Source organism: Odontesthes bonariensis, chromosome 10 (genome assembly GCF_027942865.1).
Source record: "Odontesthes bonariensis isolate fOdoBon6 chromosome 10, fOdoBon6.hap1, whole genome shotgun sequence".
In the NCBI taxonomy this organism is placed as follows: Eukaryota; Metazoa; Chordata; class Actinopteri; order Atheriniformes; family Atherinopsidae; genus Odontesthes; species Odontesthes bonariensis.
In genome coordinates this window covers 34,012,528-34,031,765 of record NC_134515.1, presented here as the reverse complement: position 1 = coordinate 34,031,765, position 19,238 = coordinate 34,012,528, and the positions used below count along the sequence as shown (strand labels likewise).

Genomic DNA, 19,238 nt, shown 5'->3' with positions numbered 1-19,238 from the left:
TGCATACCTGTCAGTTGCTTTTAAGAGTAGCCTTTCTTGAACAAATTAGGTTTTTGGACACCCACAGGTAAGTAACTTTGATGTAAATCCTCTACATCATTAAAATCCTCCATATTTCCACTGCCAGAGGTATATTTAAAGATATTGCCTATACCCCGACGAGGATGACTCGCAATTTATTATTAATACAACAATTTGCACCGTTTCGTAATCTGGTTTGACATGATTAATTAGCCAACGGAAAAGCTCTCATCACATGGGTGCAAAGCTGCTGCCATACAGGGCCGTTAATCCCTGTCCCCGGTGCTGGGGAGACGACACGTTAACGTACAGTTCCTTCCGCCTGTTGCTCCACGCTGCGCACTGTTACCGGCGGCCTCTCCTCTCGCTCTTATCTACTGACAGCACTTGTCGGTGCTTTTTGCCGCTGGCTGAGCGAAGGCGTGTCCCTGAGCCATGCATATAATAGTGAAACGGGCTGCGATAGGCATTGGCTCTCCACTTCTCAGCTCCGTGTGCACCAGCAGACTCACCGGCTGCCGCAGGATCTCTACAATGGCCGAGCAAGTGGTTTTCGACAAGCCAAAGGTACGTTATCAGCTGGAACACCAGAGAATGACGGTTAATTCCACACATTCAGAAAGGGCTGATAATAACGGTGCGCCCTTTGCTGGTTGGACAGCCGCTCTGACTGATTTTTAAGTACAATTAGAGAGAAACAGAAGAGAATGACAACAAAAGTTTGAAATATGAATAAAGATTTAACCGAACAAAGCAGCTTCGCGTTGTTGGCATGATAACCGGTTTCAAACCAGGAAGAGCATTTCTGTACAATTAGGTTTGACTATCTGCCAACCATCAGCTCACGCGACCGCATCAATTAAACGAGACTTTCATGAATACACATTTTACACGTGAAAGAACTAACACTTATCCGTTAGTATAACTGTAAGCTATTAGTGTTTGCTTGTGATGATGGGCATCCCTGCATCTGACCAAACGCAAACTTTTCTAATAATTTCGCCCAACGTGATGGTGCTTTGAATGAATAGAAGAAAAGCTGTGAGCATAGGAAACCCTTCAAGTTACATAATACTTTGGAAGGTATCGCGTACAGTCGTGGCAAGTTGGAGTCAAAGTGCTGACTGAACATACCTGTTCTGCCCAAGTATGATGAGAAATAACTGTCTGACAGAGACAGAGAAGTGGAAAGACACGCAGCTCAAGGAAAGGGGATGTGGGCACTGTTGCCACACGCAAAGAGGACACACATATATATAGACGTGTGTGCATGTGCGTGATATTGAAAATTGCGAAAGCACCGACCTCAGGGAGTGAGGCTGCTGGCAGCGATAACTTCATTACATATTAATATGCTGTTGTACAACTGATACCACCGATAGGGTCATTGTGTAACGTGGCAACCTTCAGTGATTCAGCATCCACAATTTATATGCTGGCTTTGCTTCACGGTAAAATGTAAACAGGGTTATCAAAGAATGTGCATTTATCAGTAATCTACCAATTGAGCATTCGGTCTAAAACATGATGGAAGTTTTAAAAACTCCCTTTATCTGACACCTTCACATGTATTTACTTGAAAATGGAACATATAATGATGATGCTTTTTTTTGGGCTTCAGAGTACACGTTTGGGTGTCCAGAATTACTGTCAACTCAAAAAAATACAACACGGGCAATTTGTTTGGGATATCCTGAGTTTAAAATATGTCATTCGTTGAACCGTTTACATTTGCAGTGCTTTTCTGTGTCAGACTCCCAGCTCAGAGTAAAAGCATCAGTTCTTTTAATCTTTATCTCCCCCCAAACTTCAAGTTCAAATCATGCGGCAGTTGGAGTGGAAAGTCATAACTCTTTTTTTTTATTGCTTTTTGCGTCGCTATTAGCCATAAAATCCCATCAGCAATGATAATGCTTTATTGGGAGCCTGCCAGATGTTTTATATCCCCATTAGCAAGTCTGACAGGTGTTCTGGATTTTTCTCCTTGTTTGATGTTGGAAATTCAAATTTTTCATTTCTCACATTTTTTTTTATTGATCGCACCATTGGCAGCTAAAATAAACTAAATTAAAATTAACTTTGGTAGAAATTAGACCAATAGGCCACAGCTTTTAACATTGGCCTAATTTTTGTTTTACGTTAGACGTTAAAGTTTTAAGCCAGTTCAGTAAATGACTCAGATTGCGCCTTGAAAGAGGGATCAGTGCAAACTGAACTGCAGGCAAGAGAAATTTGAATATTTTTAGATCAAATTTCCAGTGAGGTATTTCTCTCTCAGTTGGCAGTCTGAGCAGGGTTGCTGTGTTTGCTAACGTGAGCTCTCAGTCTACTTACTGTTTACTGTCATATGGTAGTAACTGCTTCAAGGGTTATTGAGTACTACTGGTCTCAAAAGAGGCAGAACCTGCAGAAGTGGAGTAAGCAGTTAATTCCACACCCTAAAACAGGTTAGTGAGGATAGATAAGTAAATTCACGGTGGGAAACAAAGCTTTTGTAATGTCTCTCTGTGGTCCAGACATTTGGTTAAAACCTCAGGAAATTGCATCAACTTGTGAAAAAAGAACATCTATCTTCTTTAAAGAGAAATGCTGCAAGAATGATCTGGAACAAATACAAATGTCAGCTTTCTTTTAGGAGTGAAAACGTGTGATTTTATAAAGTTAATGGTGCATTTAGGGTGCTTAACATCTCTAAGATAATGAAAAATGTTCATCACGAGTCTCTTTAAGCCCCAGGTAACAATTTGACCTATAGTCCCAAAACCCAAAGACATTTAGCTTGCCCTAAGACCCTTACCCTAAGACAAGATGGCAAATGTTCACAATTGCACAGGTTTTGTACTGGGTACATTATTTTCATTTTTGATTTGTCTATTTTCTTTCACTAATTCATTTCTTTTGTTTATTATAAGGCAAAAAAAAGGGACATTTTCCAGTAACACTGACCAAACTGTGTGCTTATCGTGAATTTTCTGTTCTGTTTCAGGTTACACTCTGACACAGTTGGGTCACATTAACAGTGTATATGGTAAATATGCAAATAAATACAAAGGATTAGTGACAAAAAGCCAAATGTTGCTTCACATGAGTCATAACTAGAATTTAGCCTTGGGATTTGTTCCTGTTCGGTCTCCTGAATTTGTACAACAATTTTCACATCTCTTGCAAAACGGCCCCAGGCTGTTTAACGTCTCACGATTATATAAGTAACCTCGATGTACGACAGGAAGTTCTATGTAGACTCAAAAAAAAAAGAAAAAACTGTGACAGGATTTCCTCAGCTTGAAGTTGAGTTAAGCAGCTGTCTTCTCTCTAGAAACAGTTATCTGGCAGTCTGGTGTTACTGACACATCAAGCTTTTTATCGAGGCAATATAGACAAAACAAGGCCAAAAAACACATGAATGCTTGTGGTTTGGCGAAAAACAAAAATCGGGTTCATGCCTGCCTTTGTTACATACAGAGGTACACAATGATGCAGATGCTTTCACTCTCTGTAAAGTAGTACAGTTTGAGGAATCGAAGCAGTTGGTCATAATCAGAGCTGCAGGTGACATTTACCAAATAATAATTTGCTGCCGGTTATTTTAGATTAAATAACCGGCAGCAACGAAGCATTTTAACTTAAAATTCCTAATTATCTAAAATTGCAAAATTGATAAAATGGTTAAAATTCACTTATCTATAACAGAAAAAAAGTTGAAGGAGTTGAAGCGTACCTACAGATAAATTTTAGCCTGAAAAACAGTTTCAACCTTAATCTTTTTACCAGGTTTTCTATGAGAGTTTTAGAAGAAAGCCGATCATCAATTAAAATGCCAAAATAAGTCCAATCTCACACCCTTGTAACGTTAAAATGCTGGGAGGGGGCTCAAGTACTTTCCTGCCATTGGAGAAAGTTATCAATTTAGTTTTGGCAGCATTTAAACTGATGTACTTTATCTATGCTCTTCCATCACAGCACAAAATGCTGTTTTAAAAAATAATGTAGTATGTCCTCACTTCCATTTACTGAGCCTTTCTTAAAACTTTCTTACAGTTCTATAAAGCCTCTAATTTAAACAATTTATTAACTGACCACAAAGTTGCTAAAATTGTGACTGACCAATTCGTGAGATCAGTGCTTCTTCCTTCATCTTGATTCACCAGAGCTACTGCAGACTTGTGACTTTTGTAGTTCCTGTTTCCTGGGAAAATTGTATTTTGTAATCTTTTAATTAACCTCACGTTTTCTATCGCGGAAACAGCAGTTTGCACACTTTAATGTGCTTCAATTCAGATATTTTTTTCAAGAATTATAATGTCATCATGGCATGGAAGTTTTTCTACAACACAGATCAGCCTTTTTCTGGATGAATGGATTCTAATTAGAGGGCTGTGTTCCTTTTCACATCCAGAACAATAAAGACACATCCTGCTCCACTTTACTGGCACAATATCTTTAGCATACTGTAACTTTCTTTTCGTATAATTTTAGACACATTTGAAATAAGTTATTTTTAGAATGACTTTGTGACTAGTAATTATTTTAAAGATAGATTATTGCAGGTCTGCAACCCTAATGGCTCCATGGAGATGAGCACTGATATCGTCAGAGGTTCAGATGTGGAGAGTTTTCTTTAGGGAATTATAAAGACAATCGACACATTTCCAAAATGAAATCTTGCTTTGGCACCATTTCAATTTTCTTCAAATGCTTTGGACCTTCCCACTCTTAACATGGAGCCAGGTTTTCCAGGGCTGAGGATTACATTTAAATCATCATAAGATTTCAAGAGCAAATGCAGGATCTGGATGAAGCTCAACCTTTGGTCATGAGGAGGATCAATGTCTGCTTTCTTATATCTAAGTTCCAACATATTTAACTGAGGCCTCAGCTGTTGAAAACTGTCTAATGATTTATCAGCGTCATCTGCTGGGATAAATCACAGCTCTCAGCAGCAGAGGGAGAGCCAGAACACTTTTTCTTCTTTGACCCTTCTGGTACCCCTGGCCTCTTCAGCACTTGTTGCCCAGTCATGCGTTTTGCATTCATAAAGTACTACAGCCAAAACATTACAGTTCAGTTCTGCTGCTCTCTCGGCCTGCTCTGATTTTGAGCACTAACACATTATTTTCTCACTGAAATGTCTGTTAACATTTATCTGTATGTTTATGTTTCTGTTTATGCATTTAGCAGACGCTTTTATCTAAGGCGACTTGCAAATGAGGATATAATGTTACAGCTAACATCAAATCTAATCCCTTCTTTCTGTTCATGCATTTTACATGTTTTAAGACGTGACGTTTAAGATGTGATACAGTCTTTAAAAGCATAATTAAAGCCTCTCTCCCTCTCTTTAAGCCTGTTATTCTTCAAAGCTTGTGATGTTTGAATGATATTAAATTGATACTGAATGATGATTTAAGGGTCAAATCTGCAGTCAGGGGAGGATCAGGTGGATGTGGGCTTATTTCGGATTTTAAAAATAAAAATAAAAGATGATGGCACTCAGGATCCATCCATAAGGGCTGTGTTATTAAGGGCTATTTCACTATAAATCTGGCGTGTCACAGCTGTCATGTAGGTGTGTCTGATACCGTCAGATCTGGACAATGTCATGAGTCCGTGGTAATTTACAAAACGCACTCCAAAAGCAAATTAATGATATTCATGTAGTTTATTACACAAAAAGGTGCGACAAACACAGACAAACACTCTTCACTTATTGATTTAAAACTAATAAAAAATAAATAAATAAATAATAAAATGGGTAGCCTAATATATGAAATTGGTTTTATTCGCAGCACTGGGACGTCCGACACAGGTGAGCTGTCATTAATGTCTGTATTTGTAATTATTAATGTTGCATGATGCCAACGCTTTTGCACGCTGAAAAGACGCGTGGGCTCTGTGGAGAGCTCCGCTCCAGCTGCTGCTGTGACAGGTCACTGACGCTGTGTTTCTGCTGAATCTAACATGTTTCAGACTCGCCTGATTTACATTAATACCTGGATTTTGATATTTGAAATTTCAGGGGATTTTGCTAAAAAATTATTATAGTTGGTTTGGGAGGTTGTGGAGTTCCTCTAAAAAATGGTAAAATTGGAATTCCGACAATGGGAGGAAAAAGTGTCAGAATGGCAGGACGTTTGATATAAAATTAAGTGTCACCATTCCGATAACTGGAGGCCCATGTCGGGATGTCAGAATGGTGGCATGTAACCGGGAGGGACTGGGAGGATCGAGCGGGTTTGGTGGATAGAGGACACAGACTATCCAGACATGAGCTCAGTGTAGAGCTGTGGCATCATTAACATCAAGGGAGGAGAATGTGCTGGAGGTCGGAAGAGCGCAGGCAACAACGGAGAAGAAGCGGGTGGGCGACAGGTTGCTGCAGAAGGAAACCATAGGGGTGGAAGCAGAGGGTCTTTTCGGGAGACTCACTCTGAACTGAAAGAAATAGTGGTCAGAAAAGTGCAGAGGTGTGACGGACAGGGCCTCTGTGACACAGTTTCTTGTGAAAAATCTAGCTCTTTGCCAGCTTCATGAGTCGGAGGCCTACAAACCAGTTGTAGCTCAAATGAGTGCATTAATGTCAGAAATTCTGAAGAGTTAGGACTGTCAAGGTGGATATTCATATCACCAAGGACCATTATGGGACAGTCATGCTCAGGGATGGAAGAGACCAAGATGTCTAGTTCATCTAGAAAGTCACAGAGTTGTCCTGGTGGCCGATACACAACAACCATGTTGATTTTGAATGAAAATAACTTTGATTTACTGACTATTTATTATTCATCTTTCTCATCCACAGATTGAGCTGCATGTGCACCTCGATGGAGCCATCAGGGTGGAGACTATTCTAGATGTTGCCAAGTAAGTTGCTTTACTTTATTTGGATTTTCATCTTTGAATATTGTTTGAATCAGTTGCCCTGAGATCCAGATACACTTGTTTAGACAGATATATAAAGTTGGTCAGCAAAGACATGTAAAATCATTTATTTGTACCTGTGTCTGTTAAACAAATGTTTTAGAAATGACAGATATAAGCTTTTATTGCATTTTCTCGACTGGGAATTGGGTTTGTTTTAGCACCCGTTTGCCACATGGTTCCACTTGGTTCTGGTCAGGTGGTTCAGTGGGGTTATCAATGTTAGTTTTAGCAAAACAGCTGCCTACATTATGTTAAATGACAGTGATGAAGGCTGTCAGAGTATATTTACTCTATTGAACATTAAACTAAAACTACATGGTGAGTTCAAGAATGCGTGTCAAAATGCTTCACGGAGCAAAAGGAAACAGTTGAAGGTGGTAAGCATCTGTAGGATTGTCACAATGAAGAACCTATCCAAAACATAGCCATCAAAACTAATATTGTGCGTTGTAAAATGTTAGGCTCTGAAATACTTGTAAATAAGCGTAAATAAAAGCCAGGATCAGTGGCTCTCTAAAGTAAAAGTTTGTATGTGCTTTATCAGAATATAAGAAGACATCATGGGGTAGTTTAGGAGCCCTGGTTTATTCAATTATATATAAGTAACTCAGAGGTCAATGTCACGATATATCACACAAATAACAATACTTGATAACCCTAGGAGGCAACTGTTACAGTATGAGACAACATATACGAAAATAACCTGAGTCCAGACCACTATAATACTTGGATTTTCATTTTCCACAGGTCGACCATGAACAGCTCGTAGGCACTGATTGCGCTTTAAGGCAGCGACTCATTGTGAGTCATGTATTGATCTGGCCCTAATTGTTAAGACATGCACCACATAGGTTAAGAACATCATTGACAAATTGTGTCAGAATTCCTCATTACAGAATGGCTCCATGAATTCTGGACTTCATTGTAGCCCAATTTTTTCTGTGTTTTGTTTATTTTAGTTTGCAGTGACCAACATGAAGAATTGTAGCTTAAATGGGCAATGTTTCACCAATCTTTGTTTTTAAAATGACTGTTATGGTACTGTGGTGACGGTGGACTTACGGATAAATGGAAAACCAGAATTTCTAACTTAGGACTGGTAAAAAATTAAAGAATGCTAATTTGAAGTCAGATTTCCTTGTGAGGATATAAAACATTAAACAAAATACTGGTTGAGCCTTATTAGATTTAATTATTTTGTCATTATTTTTCTTAAGTTAAGCGAACTAAATAACTAATGGTGAGATTGGACGTTAATCACAAAACTATAAGCAAGATCAAAAGAGTATCAAATTCTGAGGTACAAGGAATCATCTGAGCATCATCTGAGGTTGAAGCTGGGCAGAAATAACGAGAAAGGAGGCAGGGAATCTTTTTAGTGCTGCATATTTTCCCTGCAAAGCATAACAGTTCACTGAATGTCACATTTTCAGATGTGGGGGACCAACACATAATGTCAGGGTTTTTGAGTTGGCGGGGACTTCAGACATCCAAAAATATACTCTCAAGCATAGTCAATGGAGATACTTTTTCATAATACTTCCCCTTTAAGATAAAACAAAATGCTTATTTAAATTTCAACATTGTTGTATAACTTCTTTTTTCACTCTACACCTTCTAGGAGACGTGGGATTCGTCTGCCAGTCAGTACTGTAGAAGAAATGAAAGAGAGAATTATTGTCCACGAGCCTGCCACCCTCACAGCATTCTTGGGAAAATTCGGCGAGTACATGCACGTGGTTGCGTAAGTGCTGACATGTCACCTTTCAGTTGCATAATTACCAAAGACTTTTTTTTATTGAGCCAGAGACAGGGAGTGCAGAGTGTGAGACTGGAGTTATGAAGAGTCAGGGTCCACATTCTTGCACCAGGAATGTTTACAGTAAGAGTCAAAGTCCAGTCATACAATTTGTAGTATGTAACAAATAAGTGTTATCACTACAGTTATGAAACATGCAGTATCTGTTAAAACCAGGGTGTGTTGTACAGTTTGTGATTGATTGTATTGGTATGTAAGACACAGCAGTATTATGTAATACAACTCTGTTCTGCTGCAGGGGTTGTTGGCTTTAAATGCCAGACATGCAGGACAGGAACACAGTATTATTGAGATCAAGTGTCACCTTGGCAACCAACCTAAGAGGATAGTAAACCGGTTTGGCTAACCTTCCGGTGTCCCTCAGTCTTAGTTTTAGTCCTGAACTCTTTAGAAAACACAAAATACAGTCTTCTGTCAACAATGCTGGCCTGTAGTTGTTAAACTGCATCACACAGTATTGCTGAATGGACTCTTCTGTATCAGAGCGCATGAAAAGCCTCGTGTGCACAACAACCTCAACATTAGGGAACTTGCCAGTGTGGTTTTGCTCATTCAGAATTGTTGTATTCGGTTAACGGCTATTGGAGGAGTCATTAGAGGATGTTGGAGAACATCAGACATTCAGGTCCATGCATTGAGCTTTCATTGCCATTGAAAGTGCTGGAAGCAGTGTTGTTGTGATGGTGTGACATGGAGTGGAATGAGGTCTGCACTGGAAATGAAAGACTCACTCTTACACTCTGTTTTGTAATGAAGCATGACCATATGGGTAGGACAGGTAAGAATGTTGTGTAAACAGATACAACATATACATATAAATATATACATATATATAGGGCTATAAGTAAAATGTTCCCTTATCACTTAGTCTGACAGTATTTTTATTTATTTTAAATGTTAGCTCACCGTATTTCTTATAGATTTGCATATGCTTGTAAATATGACTAATAGGTTAATATTATAAAATGTAACTATAAAAAACACGACTAGACAGTGTCTAGTCAAATAGACTAACTTTCTCTCACAGTCTTATTTTTGTTTGGTTTGGTTTTTATTGGCATAAATCAGATTCCATATACTGTACTTTTCCCATCTATGACAGTAATGCACATTTGTGACCATGTGTTGATATTTTGACAAAGTATGTTCACAGAAAAAAGGTTTGGCATACAAATGCTTATCTGCTACAGTTGGCGTCTCCAGGATCATGTTAAGATGTGATGGCACACACACACACACACACACACACACACACACACAAATACTTGCACAGCTATTCCTGGATTTTGCATTGACATCCATTCATTGGGTAGCCCAGTCTCTAACCCTTACCTATCCTCAATTCACAACTTAGCCCTAAGCCTGACCATGACATCAGAAATGATGCACTGCCTCATTATGACTGAGCTTTGCTCCCCCATGACTAATAAAAATAGGATCATACTTAGACTTTCTAAAAACAGTACACATAACACCAGATAACAGTTCATGTGAACAATGCACATGAGAAATTGTAAAAGTAAAATCTGTCACATCAACATAAGAAATTGATAAAAAAAAGTTCAATTTGATTCACGTAATATGTACACACACAAATAAAGTTACATGCATACACAGAGAAAGCAATTAATTCCTTTTAGGAAGGTAGGGTGACAAGTGAAAGGTAGAATTACAGGTCTAAGTCTTTGTATTTATTAAACGTTCTAATAAATCAGACCACATTGCGAGTTAAAGAGCGGACACCAAGTTGTACCACAGGTAGCCTACCTGCCACTGTTGGCTTCTGAAATGCCTCACATTTTTGGATCCCTGTGTGACACTCGTGTTGTCACCTTGTTTGGAAATCTATCGTGGGGTAATTCTGATCTGTTGGCCCTGGATGTTGGGCTGGATCCTCCTGAGGTCGTGAGATTCTGCCCACCGGCTGAAAGGTAATCATCTGTTAGTAGACCCTTCAGCATCGTCAGGCTGCTGCCTGTTGCCCATTGTGGAGCTGGGCTGCTGGTAGCTGATGGCTGCTGGCAGATGAAGCCCCACTGCAGGTCAGAGATCTGCTGAACCGCTGGAGCCCGCTAGCTGTTAGAGCCCTCTAGCCCATTGGTTCCCAAACGGTGTGCCGCGGCACACTGGTGAGACGTGAGGCAAGTCCAGGTGTGCCGTGCAATCTACAAAGAAATATACATTTTTTAAATTTACTATATTAGTACTTTGTATGCACTTATTTCATAATACAGAGGCAAACTCTATACCTAAAAACAATTATTTATTTAAAAATCCTCAGAGAACCCCATATTTCACTGTTAACGCAGTTGCGCAGGTGGGAATTGCGCAGGTGGGAATGTGATTCTCATTTTCTCCATGTGGGATGGTACTGTCGAACTGTGGCAGTGGAGTACATAGACACGCCCCCCAACCTCCTTTGGATCCCTCCAGGTCAGGGACCTGCACCTGGTCATTGGCTGTTGATGAATTGGCCCTACATCCATTGCTGTCCTGCTGTCTCGAGGATTGATTCATGTGTCTCTTCTTCCTTTGATGTGTATATCTATCTTGCAGAACAGTTTCATTCACACAGATATTTCACTCATTGACCTGGTAATTTCCAATATTGATGACAAGGAGTCAATTTCCAATTCAAAACGAAAATGTTTTATCCTTCTTCTTCTTCTTTTACTATCTGGCAATGTTCAGTCTGACCCAGGCCCCTCTCTGAAGAATATTAGTACCCCTGATGAAATCAGGCCTTGGTATCTTACACCTAAATGTCCGGAACCTGGTTCCTAAAATTGATAAAGTTAAAATCTGGGTACAGACCACTGAACCTGATATTCTTGTGTTGTCCAAAACTTGGTTGAATAAATCAGTCTCAGGTCATGCTATCAACAGTTACAATGTTTTCCGCTGTGAGCAGCCCAGGAAAGGTGGAGGTGTGGTCATTTATATAAAAAACATGTTTCATACGACTCTCTTCTCCTCTCCTCTGTATCTATTAGCAAACAGTTTGAATTTTTGGCATTGAAACTTGAATTTCCACAGAGACAGTCACTTACAGTCATGGGCTGTTACAGGCCTCCCTCGGGCTGCAATGAGGCTTTAAGTTCTTTAAATAACCTTGTTGCAGGGTTGAACTGAGTTTGTCTTAGTGGGGGATCTAAACCTTGATTGGTTGTGATCAGCCTCAGACAGCCTAAAATCCATCTGTGACTCACTGAATCTCAGCCAGTTAATTGACAACCCAACTCGGCCTACCATTAAATATCCTTCTTGATCATCGCTCCTTGATCTAATAATAACAAATGCCCCCCACAACTATACTGATACTGATGTCTTTGGAAACCATCTGAGTGCCATTTCAGTGGTCAGAAATGCCAAACTCCCCAAAAATAAACCATAAATTCTACTCAAAAGAGATTTTAAACATTTTCATGAGCAGGCTTTCTTGCACAATCTGTCTAATTTTGAGTTGAAACGAATCCCCCTCCTCGATGATGTTGAGTTGGCCTGGAAATTCTTTCTTGATGAATTCTTGAAGCTTATCAATAAACATGCTGCCTTGCATAAATTTAGGATAAAAGGGCGAAATACTGCCTGGTTTTCCACTGAAATTGGAAACCTCCTTAAAGAAAGAGATCATGCCTGGGCCAAGGCACGAAAAAACAAATTAGAGGCTGATTGGATCAGTTTCTGTCAACTCCGGAACAAGTGTACCTCCTTAATTAAGAAGGCTAAATATGGATTTAATTTATCTGAAACCACCAAAAATCTAAAGCCTCGTTTCCACTATGCAGTCTGGTACGGGTTGGTTCAGAACGGTTCGCTTATTTCAGTGTTTCCACAACCTCAAAAGCATACCGGTCCCATGAAACCCGTTACCATTTTCGTAACCCTTCTGCTTGGGGTACCGAGCACACAGGACCGGTTCCAGGCTCTGCTCTCCATTGTTGGTGAGGAGGCTGTGCAGCGGCAGCTCGATGGTGCTGTGCGAAACCAAAAAGTTTTCCAGCTGATTGCCGCAAAAATGGCAGAGAGTGGTTTCAACCGGACCGCGAGCCAGTGTGGCATTAAGAATCAGAATCAGAATCAGAATCGCTTTTTATTGCCAGGGATGTGGACACACACGAGGAATTTGACTCCGGTTACACCTCACTCTCTTTAGTGCAACAAGTACAAAAAATAGACAAAAAATAGACATAGAACAAAATTAAATCAGAAGTGCAAATTGGTGCATGGTGCAAGGATGATACACTGAAGTCCGGTTTTAGCTGTTTAAAACAGAGACAGCCTGAGGGAAGAAACTGTTCCTGTGTCTTGTTGTTTTGGCGTACAGAGTTCTGTAGCGCCTTGCAGAAGGGAGGAGTTTAAACAGTTTGTGTCCAGGGTGTGATGGGTCTGCAGAGATGTTACCTGCCCGTTTCCTGACTCTGGACAGGTACAGATCCTGGATGGAGGGCAGGCTGACACCAATAATCTTCTCTGCAGACCTTATTGTCCGTTGCAGTCTGTTTTTTTCCTGTTTGGTGGTTGATCCGAACCAAACGGTGATGGATGAACAGAGAACAGACTGAACAATGGCGGTGTAAAACTGGATCAGCAGCTCCTTAGGTAGGTTGAGCTTCCTGAGCTGCCGCAGGAAGTACAACCTCTGCTGGGCCTTTTTGATGGTAGTGACTGTGTTGGTCTCCCACTTCAGGTCCTGAGAGATTGTGGAGCCCAGAAACAGAAACGCAGACACTGCGTTGTTGGTGATGGTGATGGGTGGCAGAGTGGGGGGGCATCTCCTAAAGTCCACTGTCATCTCCACTGTTTTTAGTGTGTTCAGCTCCAGATTGTTCTGACCACACCAGCAGACCAGCCGTTCAACCTCCCGTCTGTATGCATACTCGTCACCGTCCCGACATTAAGCTGACATCCCGACATTAAGTCCCGACATTAAGTCCCGACATTAAGCTGACATTAAGCTGAAATTAAGCTGACATTAAGCTGAAGAAGCTTGGAGGTGGTTCGAAATTATGGATGTTATTTGTTATTTGCTGTTATTTGCTATTTACGCTTTGGCACGCACTCCGCCCACCCCTGAGGGTCCCCTTTGTACAGTGGGAACGCAAGCTGACCCCAAAGCGACCCGACCCGTACCGGACTGCATAGTGGAAACGAGGCTTAAATGATCCCGAGAAATTTTGGAATGTTGTGAGATCTGCTTCTGGTGCTATAACTTCTAGTGAACTGCTAATTTTTTTGGTCAAAGATTCTGTAAACTTGACTGATAAATGTGCCATGTTAAACTATTTTAATGAACATTTTATCACAGCAGGGCACTTGTTTGATTCCTTTAACAGTAATTTTAAAAACACTTTTTTAAATAATGAGCCCGCTGTTGTAAAATGTCCCCTGTTGACTATTCTGAACCCACATCTGTTTCTGAGGTTCCCAGTGCGCTAAAAAAGTTTGACTCCAAAAAAATCAGCTGGTCCTGATAGTTTGGATCCATTTATTGGATCAGCTGGCTGCTGACTTAATTGCTGAGCCTTTAGCCTGAGCCTTTAGCCTGTATTTTTAGTCTAAGCTTCACCACAAACAAACTTCCCAAACTTTGCATTTGTCCTTCCACTGCTAAAAGGAGGCAAACCCTGAATAATTACAGGCCTATCTCAAAATGATGTTCTCTGGCAAAAGTATTTGAAAAAATGGTCTGTGACCAACTGAAGGAGATTTTAGAATCAAACAACATTCTAAATCCCTTTCAGTCCGGTTTTAGAAAGCAGCACAGCACTGCTACTGCTGACCTAAAAGTTTTCAATTATGTGTTTGAGGCATTGGATTAAAAATAGTTTTGTGTTGCTCTGTTCATTGACCTATCCAAGGCATTTTAGACTGTGGATCACAGTCTCTTGTTAGAAATTCTGGTCGAAAATGGCATCTCCATCTCCAGGTGCCCTGGAGTGTCTTGTACCAGGACCTAAGCAAAGGATCCTTTTAGGTCCTGTGGTTTGTGGTGAGGATAGTCGTGTACAGGGCCGTAGCCAGGATTTTGGAATAGGCGAGGTCCATGATGCGCGCGCCGAAATTTTTACAATATATATATATATTTTAAATTATATAGTTTTTAATATATAGCCTACATTTATGTATATGTACAATATATATTTATATGTTTTAATGTATTTATTAAATTACAGGTCACACAAGAGTTGTATTGTTTAAATGTATTTTAATTGTATAAACCAGCATTTATTATTTTAATGTCCTGTACTAAATTTACATTTTTTTTATAGTACACCACCATGTTTTTAAAGAATATAGGGGGTAACTTTGAACTTGTTGAACTGAATGATGAATGGTAGTGATATTCCAAAATAAAAATAATATTCAAGTAGAAATAAATCATTGCAAATTACAGCCCCTAAAAGTACAAATTTACAATCAAATTACCTTTCACGGATATTCTATGCTTTTACATGAGCCTATGTTTTTAATGTTCATATTTTATGTAGCTGATGGTGTCAGTCGGTCTTTTTTTTTCTCCACTAACCAAATGACGGCTTCTTAAAAACAGTGACTTATCAAATTGCTTCACAAAGTTGTCAAAGAAGACATCATAGCCTACTCATAACTCATTATGCGTAGGCTACTGTTTTAAAACTGTTGGCTTTGTTGCGCCCAAGTGCTGCACTGCGCAGGCTTAATCACTTGCGATGTCTGCTGAATTGCGTTCTCTTCCACGAGTCGCACCACTCCACTCGCACAGTCTTTTTCACTCACACAGGCAAAAAACGAAAACAAAGCCCATGGATGTTAACCACAATCTGCAAAGCACGTTTCACAGAGGTTTTGAGTTTTTTTATGTTTGATTCAGTTGGGCATTTTTGGCGGTCCAAAAAAAAAAAAAAAAACCTCGGATGAAATAAGGGAGGTCCAGACCTCGCTGTCCTCTAATGTCGCTACGGCCATGGTCGTGTGTTGCCATACTGAATGGCTTGGGTAATTGGTCTGCAGAAATGTTTAGGTAGGTGTCAAAGTGAAATTTATGTCAGTCCCAGGATGCATTGCATTGGATCAAGATGAGAAGTGTTGCTCACTTTACCTGTCAGTGGTCATGATGATATGGCTGATCTACTAAAACATGATATGCAATGGTTCTCCCAACCATTTGGGACTAAGGAGATGATCGTGGACTTTAGGAGGCAGCAGGGGGTGGAGCATGCACCCCTCCACATTAAAGGATCTGAAGTAGAAAAGGTCAGCTGCTTCAAGTTCCTTGGGGTTAATATCAGCCATGATCTCACCTGGTCTGCCCACACAGACAAGGTGGTCAAAGCTGCCCGGAAACGCCTCTTCTTCCTGAGGAGACTCAAGAAGTTTGGCATGAACCCAGTCATCCTCATCAACTTTTATAGGTGCACTATAGAAAGCATCCTGACTGGCAGCATCTCAGTGTGGTTCGGGAGCTGCACAGCCATGGACAATAAGGCCCTATGCAGTGTGGTCCTATCTGTGCATCATTGGGAGGAAGCTCCCAACCCTTTAGGACATCTACCAGATGTCCTAAAGGGCAGAATCCTAAAAGACTGCCATCACCCATCCTTCAGACTGTTCACCATGACTGGTAGGCGGTACAGAAACATCCGGTCTCGCACCCTCAGAATGGAGAACAGTTTCTATCCTAAGGCCATCAGGCTCCTAAATGGACTATAATGCACTCTCATCACTTACACACTCGACACTTACACTTATACTTTACACACTTTATACTTTACACATGCCTACCTCCACTGCTGTTTGCACTGCAACTTGCAATATTGCACAATATTGCACAATATTGTATTTTTTATTTTACCTTATGTTATAGGTTAGTATAGGTCTTAGATTAGCATAGGCTATTATGTGTATTATATGTTCAGTACAGCTCTTAGCCTAGCAAGCCAGACCCGTACAGCAAAAAGCATTTGCGGCCGCGAGGGGCGTCTAGATTTCTAGGCTATACAGCTCTTGTATTTAGCGTTAAAATGTATATTGTAGTATCCACATTGCCTATTTATTGTTACTGTCTTTGTTAGAGTACTTATGACATGACATGTTACGGCATGTTATGTCTTGTTATGGTAGCTGCTGTACGGTGTCCTGTCCTAAGAATTTCAGTGCCCAGTCCGACTCTTTTGTTCTGTGTATCTGACAATAAAAGACTTGACTTGACTTGACATTTGAGGTTGCCTCATTTTGAAATGTAATTGTAGGCTGTTATTCCTTGTATGAACAAATGACCCAGCTGGGTAAATTTGGCATGAGGACAGGCTCCAACCAACCTTGGGGTTCATACACATAGCCCTTCTCTCTTCCCTTTTTAATTCTACCATTCATTATTCAATTACCAGTCTCTATGACTTTATATTTGTGCCTCTTTCCTGCACGAACGGTGGGATATTCTGAGCACAGACAAATGTACTTTGTGAGTGTATCAGTCGTTTTGTGAGCAGAAAATATTTTCATGCAAAGAATAACTTAATCTGAGCAAAGAAAAACTCTTTCTGAGCACATGAAATTCATTTTATTGTTTGGTCCTCTCTCTGAGGACACAACAATATCTGACAGTATATGACCGTCTGTGCAGTTGTATTCCTTCACGCAGCAAAATGTGACGGAACTTTATTTGCCTAAGCCAGTCTTTTCAGGGGCAACAGCACCTCCCAGAGTCACAGAAAATGATGGTCACAAATCTGCCAGGTCATACACAGGTGGAAGACCTGTGGCACTACTTACATGTGGCCATGATGAGAAGTTTTCTTGATGCTGTTCTGGTTGACTCATTGTCATAAATCCTCAATAACCTCCAAATGCTAGCCTTGTAGCATCAAACATTGAGGAACAATTTCCCCATATGTGCTGCCACACGGAAAAAATAATGTGATAAACTAATCATTTACTTGATAATTAGGAAATGTGACAAATATTCCTGATTGAAAGGTAAATCTCCAGTTGAAGTGGATGTAGTTTTTTTACAGTGTTAGCGGGATGCAGCTGGAAACAGCCAATCAGGTTGACCAGTCCAGTTGAATCCACATGATTGTATCAATCATTACTGTTATGTTGCACATAGATACAATATGTGCTATATTTTGTATGGCATCAGTAACGCTGATTTTGAAAGCCATTGTTGTTTAGATGATGTGCAGTGATTAATGGTTCGATTTTTGATCTTTGAGATATATTTATCCGCTCAAAGCCATTTATTCTTTCTTTGCTTCTTTTTCAGTGGAGACAGAGAAGCCATAAAGAGGATCGCTTATGAGTTTGTCGAGGACAAAGCCAAGGAGGGAGTGATTTATGTTGAGGTCAGATACAGTCCACATTTTTTAGCTAACAGCAACGTAGTGCCAATTCCATGGAACCAGCCAAAGTAAGTATGTTTTCTGCAGTTTTGAGTCAAATCTCTGCTGTGTCGGGATATGTTTATATGAAGTTTGGCTCACTGCGTGTTTTCTTGTTCAATGTCTTTTTTTCTTTTTGCTCAGAGGTGACTTGAGCCCAGATGAGGTGGTGCGCTTGGTTAACGAAGGCCTCAAGGAGGGGGAGAGGGCCTTCGAAATCAAAGTCAGGTCCATTCTATGCTGCATGCGCCACATGCCAAGTAATGAACTGTTCATGCTCCTGTCTGCCTAAACAGCCTTGTGGGATAAGGTTCCTACTGTATATGTATCTTCTGTCTCGTCTCAAAGGTCTGCTGTAGGTGTTCTTGTTAGATGTCAGAACATGTATCTCCAGATTTTTCTAATAAGAGTAGGGGCTTTTCCATGAGTTCTTTTAGGCAATAAACTAAATTCAACAGTTAATATGCTTGAAATATAAATACTATGTTTACTATGTCAACTGAGCATTTGCTACTAAGGATAGAGGACAAAGTATGTCTGAGGGTAATGAGAATGTTAGTTACATGTAGTTGGCCGTACATCAAATAAGTGAACCAATAATGGTGCAGGATAAAAAGCAAGGGACAGCCACCATATTTAGGATTTATTCGGTGAATACAATTGTCTGTTCACTCTGTGCAGTCAATCCAATATTTTGACAAATTCTAGTCTGAAACATAGTGGTGGACCTTCAGTCTTTGTTCCAGTATGTAAGCATGGTAGGGAAATCAATAAAGGCTGTAACGCTAGCCCCTTCCAGCTTGTTACTTCTCAGTTGACCTATTGTGTTGCATACCAAACAATTGACAAACATGTTGTTGGTGGCAACTTGTTATTATTTGCACAGTGCAGTGAATTGGAGCGCTTTAATGTTTCTACAAAAAGAAACACGTCATCCATCGTGTTTATTCTATGTTGTTACTTCTTCTTCTCTGTGCCGACATGTTCTGTTATTTCTGGCTCAGAGCCCAGGATGAAAAGTGTGGAGCATGTGCACAGTGCCTTATCCAGTTTAAGTCCAGTTGCATATAGTCTTGAAACGTATGTATACATGCAGCAGTAATTCTATCTTCAACCCC

General features: G+C 40.2%; 1 protein-coding gene across 1 annotated transcript in view; it reads left to right on the top strand.

The window, feature by feature from the left end:
• Positions 1-441: 441 nt before the first annotated feature.
• Positions 442-19,238, top strand: part of ada (adenosine deaminase) — a 28,470-nt gene continuing 9,673 nt past the window's right edge. The window contains exons 1-5 of the mRNA XM_075475340.1: positions 442-588; positions 6,818-6,879; positions 8,561-8,683; positions 18,006-18,149; positions 18,265-18,380. Of these exons, the coding sequence (XP_075331455.1) occupies positions 457-588; positions 6,818-6,879; positions 8,561-8,683; positions 18,006-18,149; positions 18,265-18,380 (577 nt within the window). The 5' untranslated portion in view covers positions 442-456. The remainder of the gene's footprint in view (positions 589-6,817; positions 6,880-8,560; positions 8,684-18,005; positions 18,150-18,264; positions 18,381-19,238) is intronic.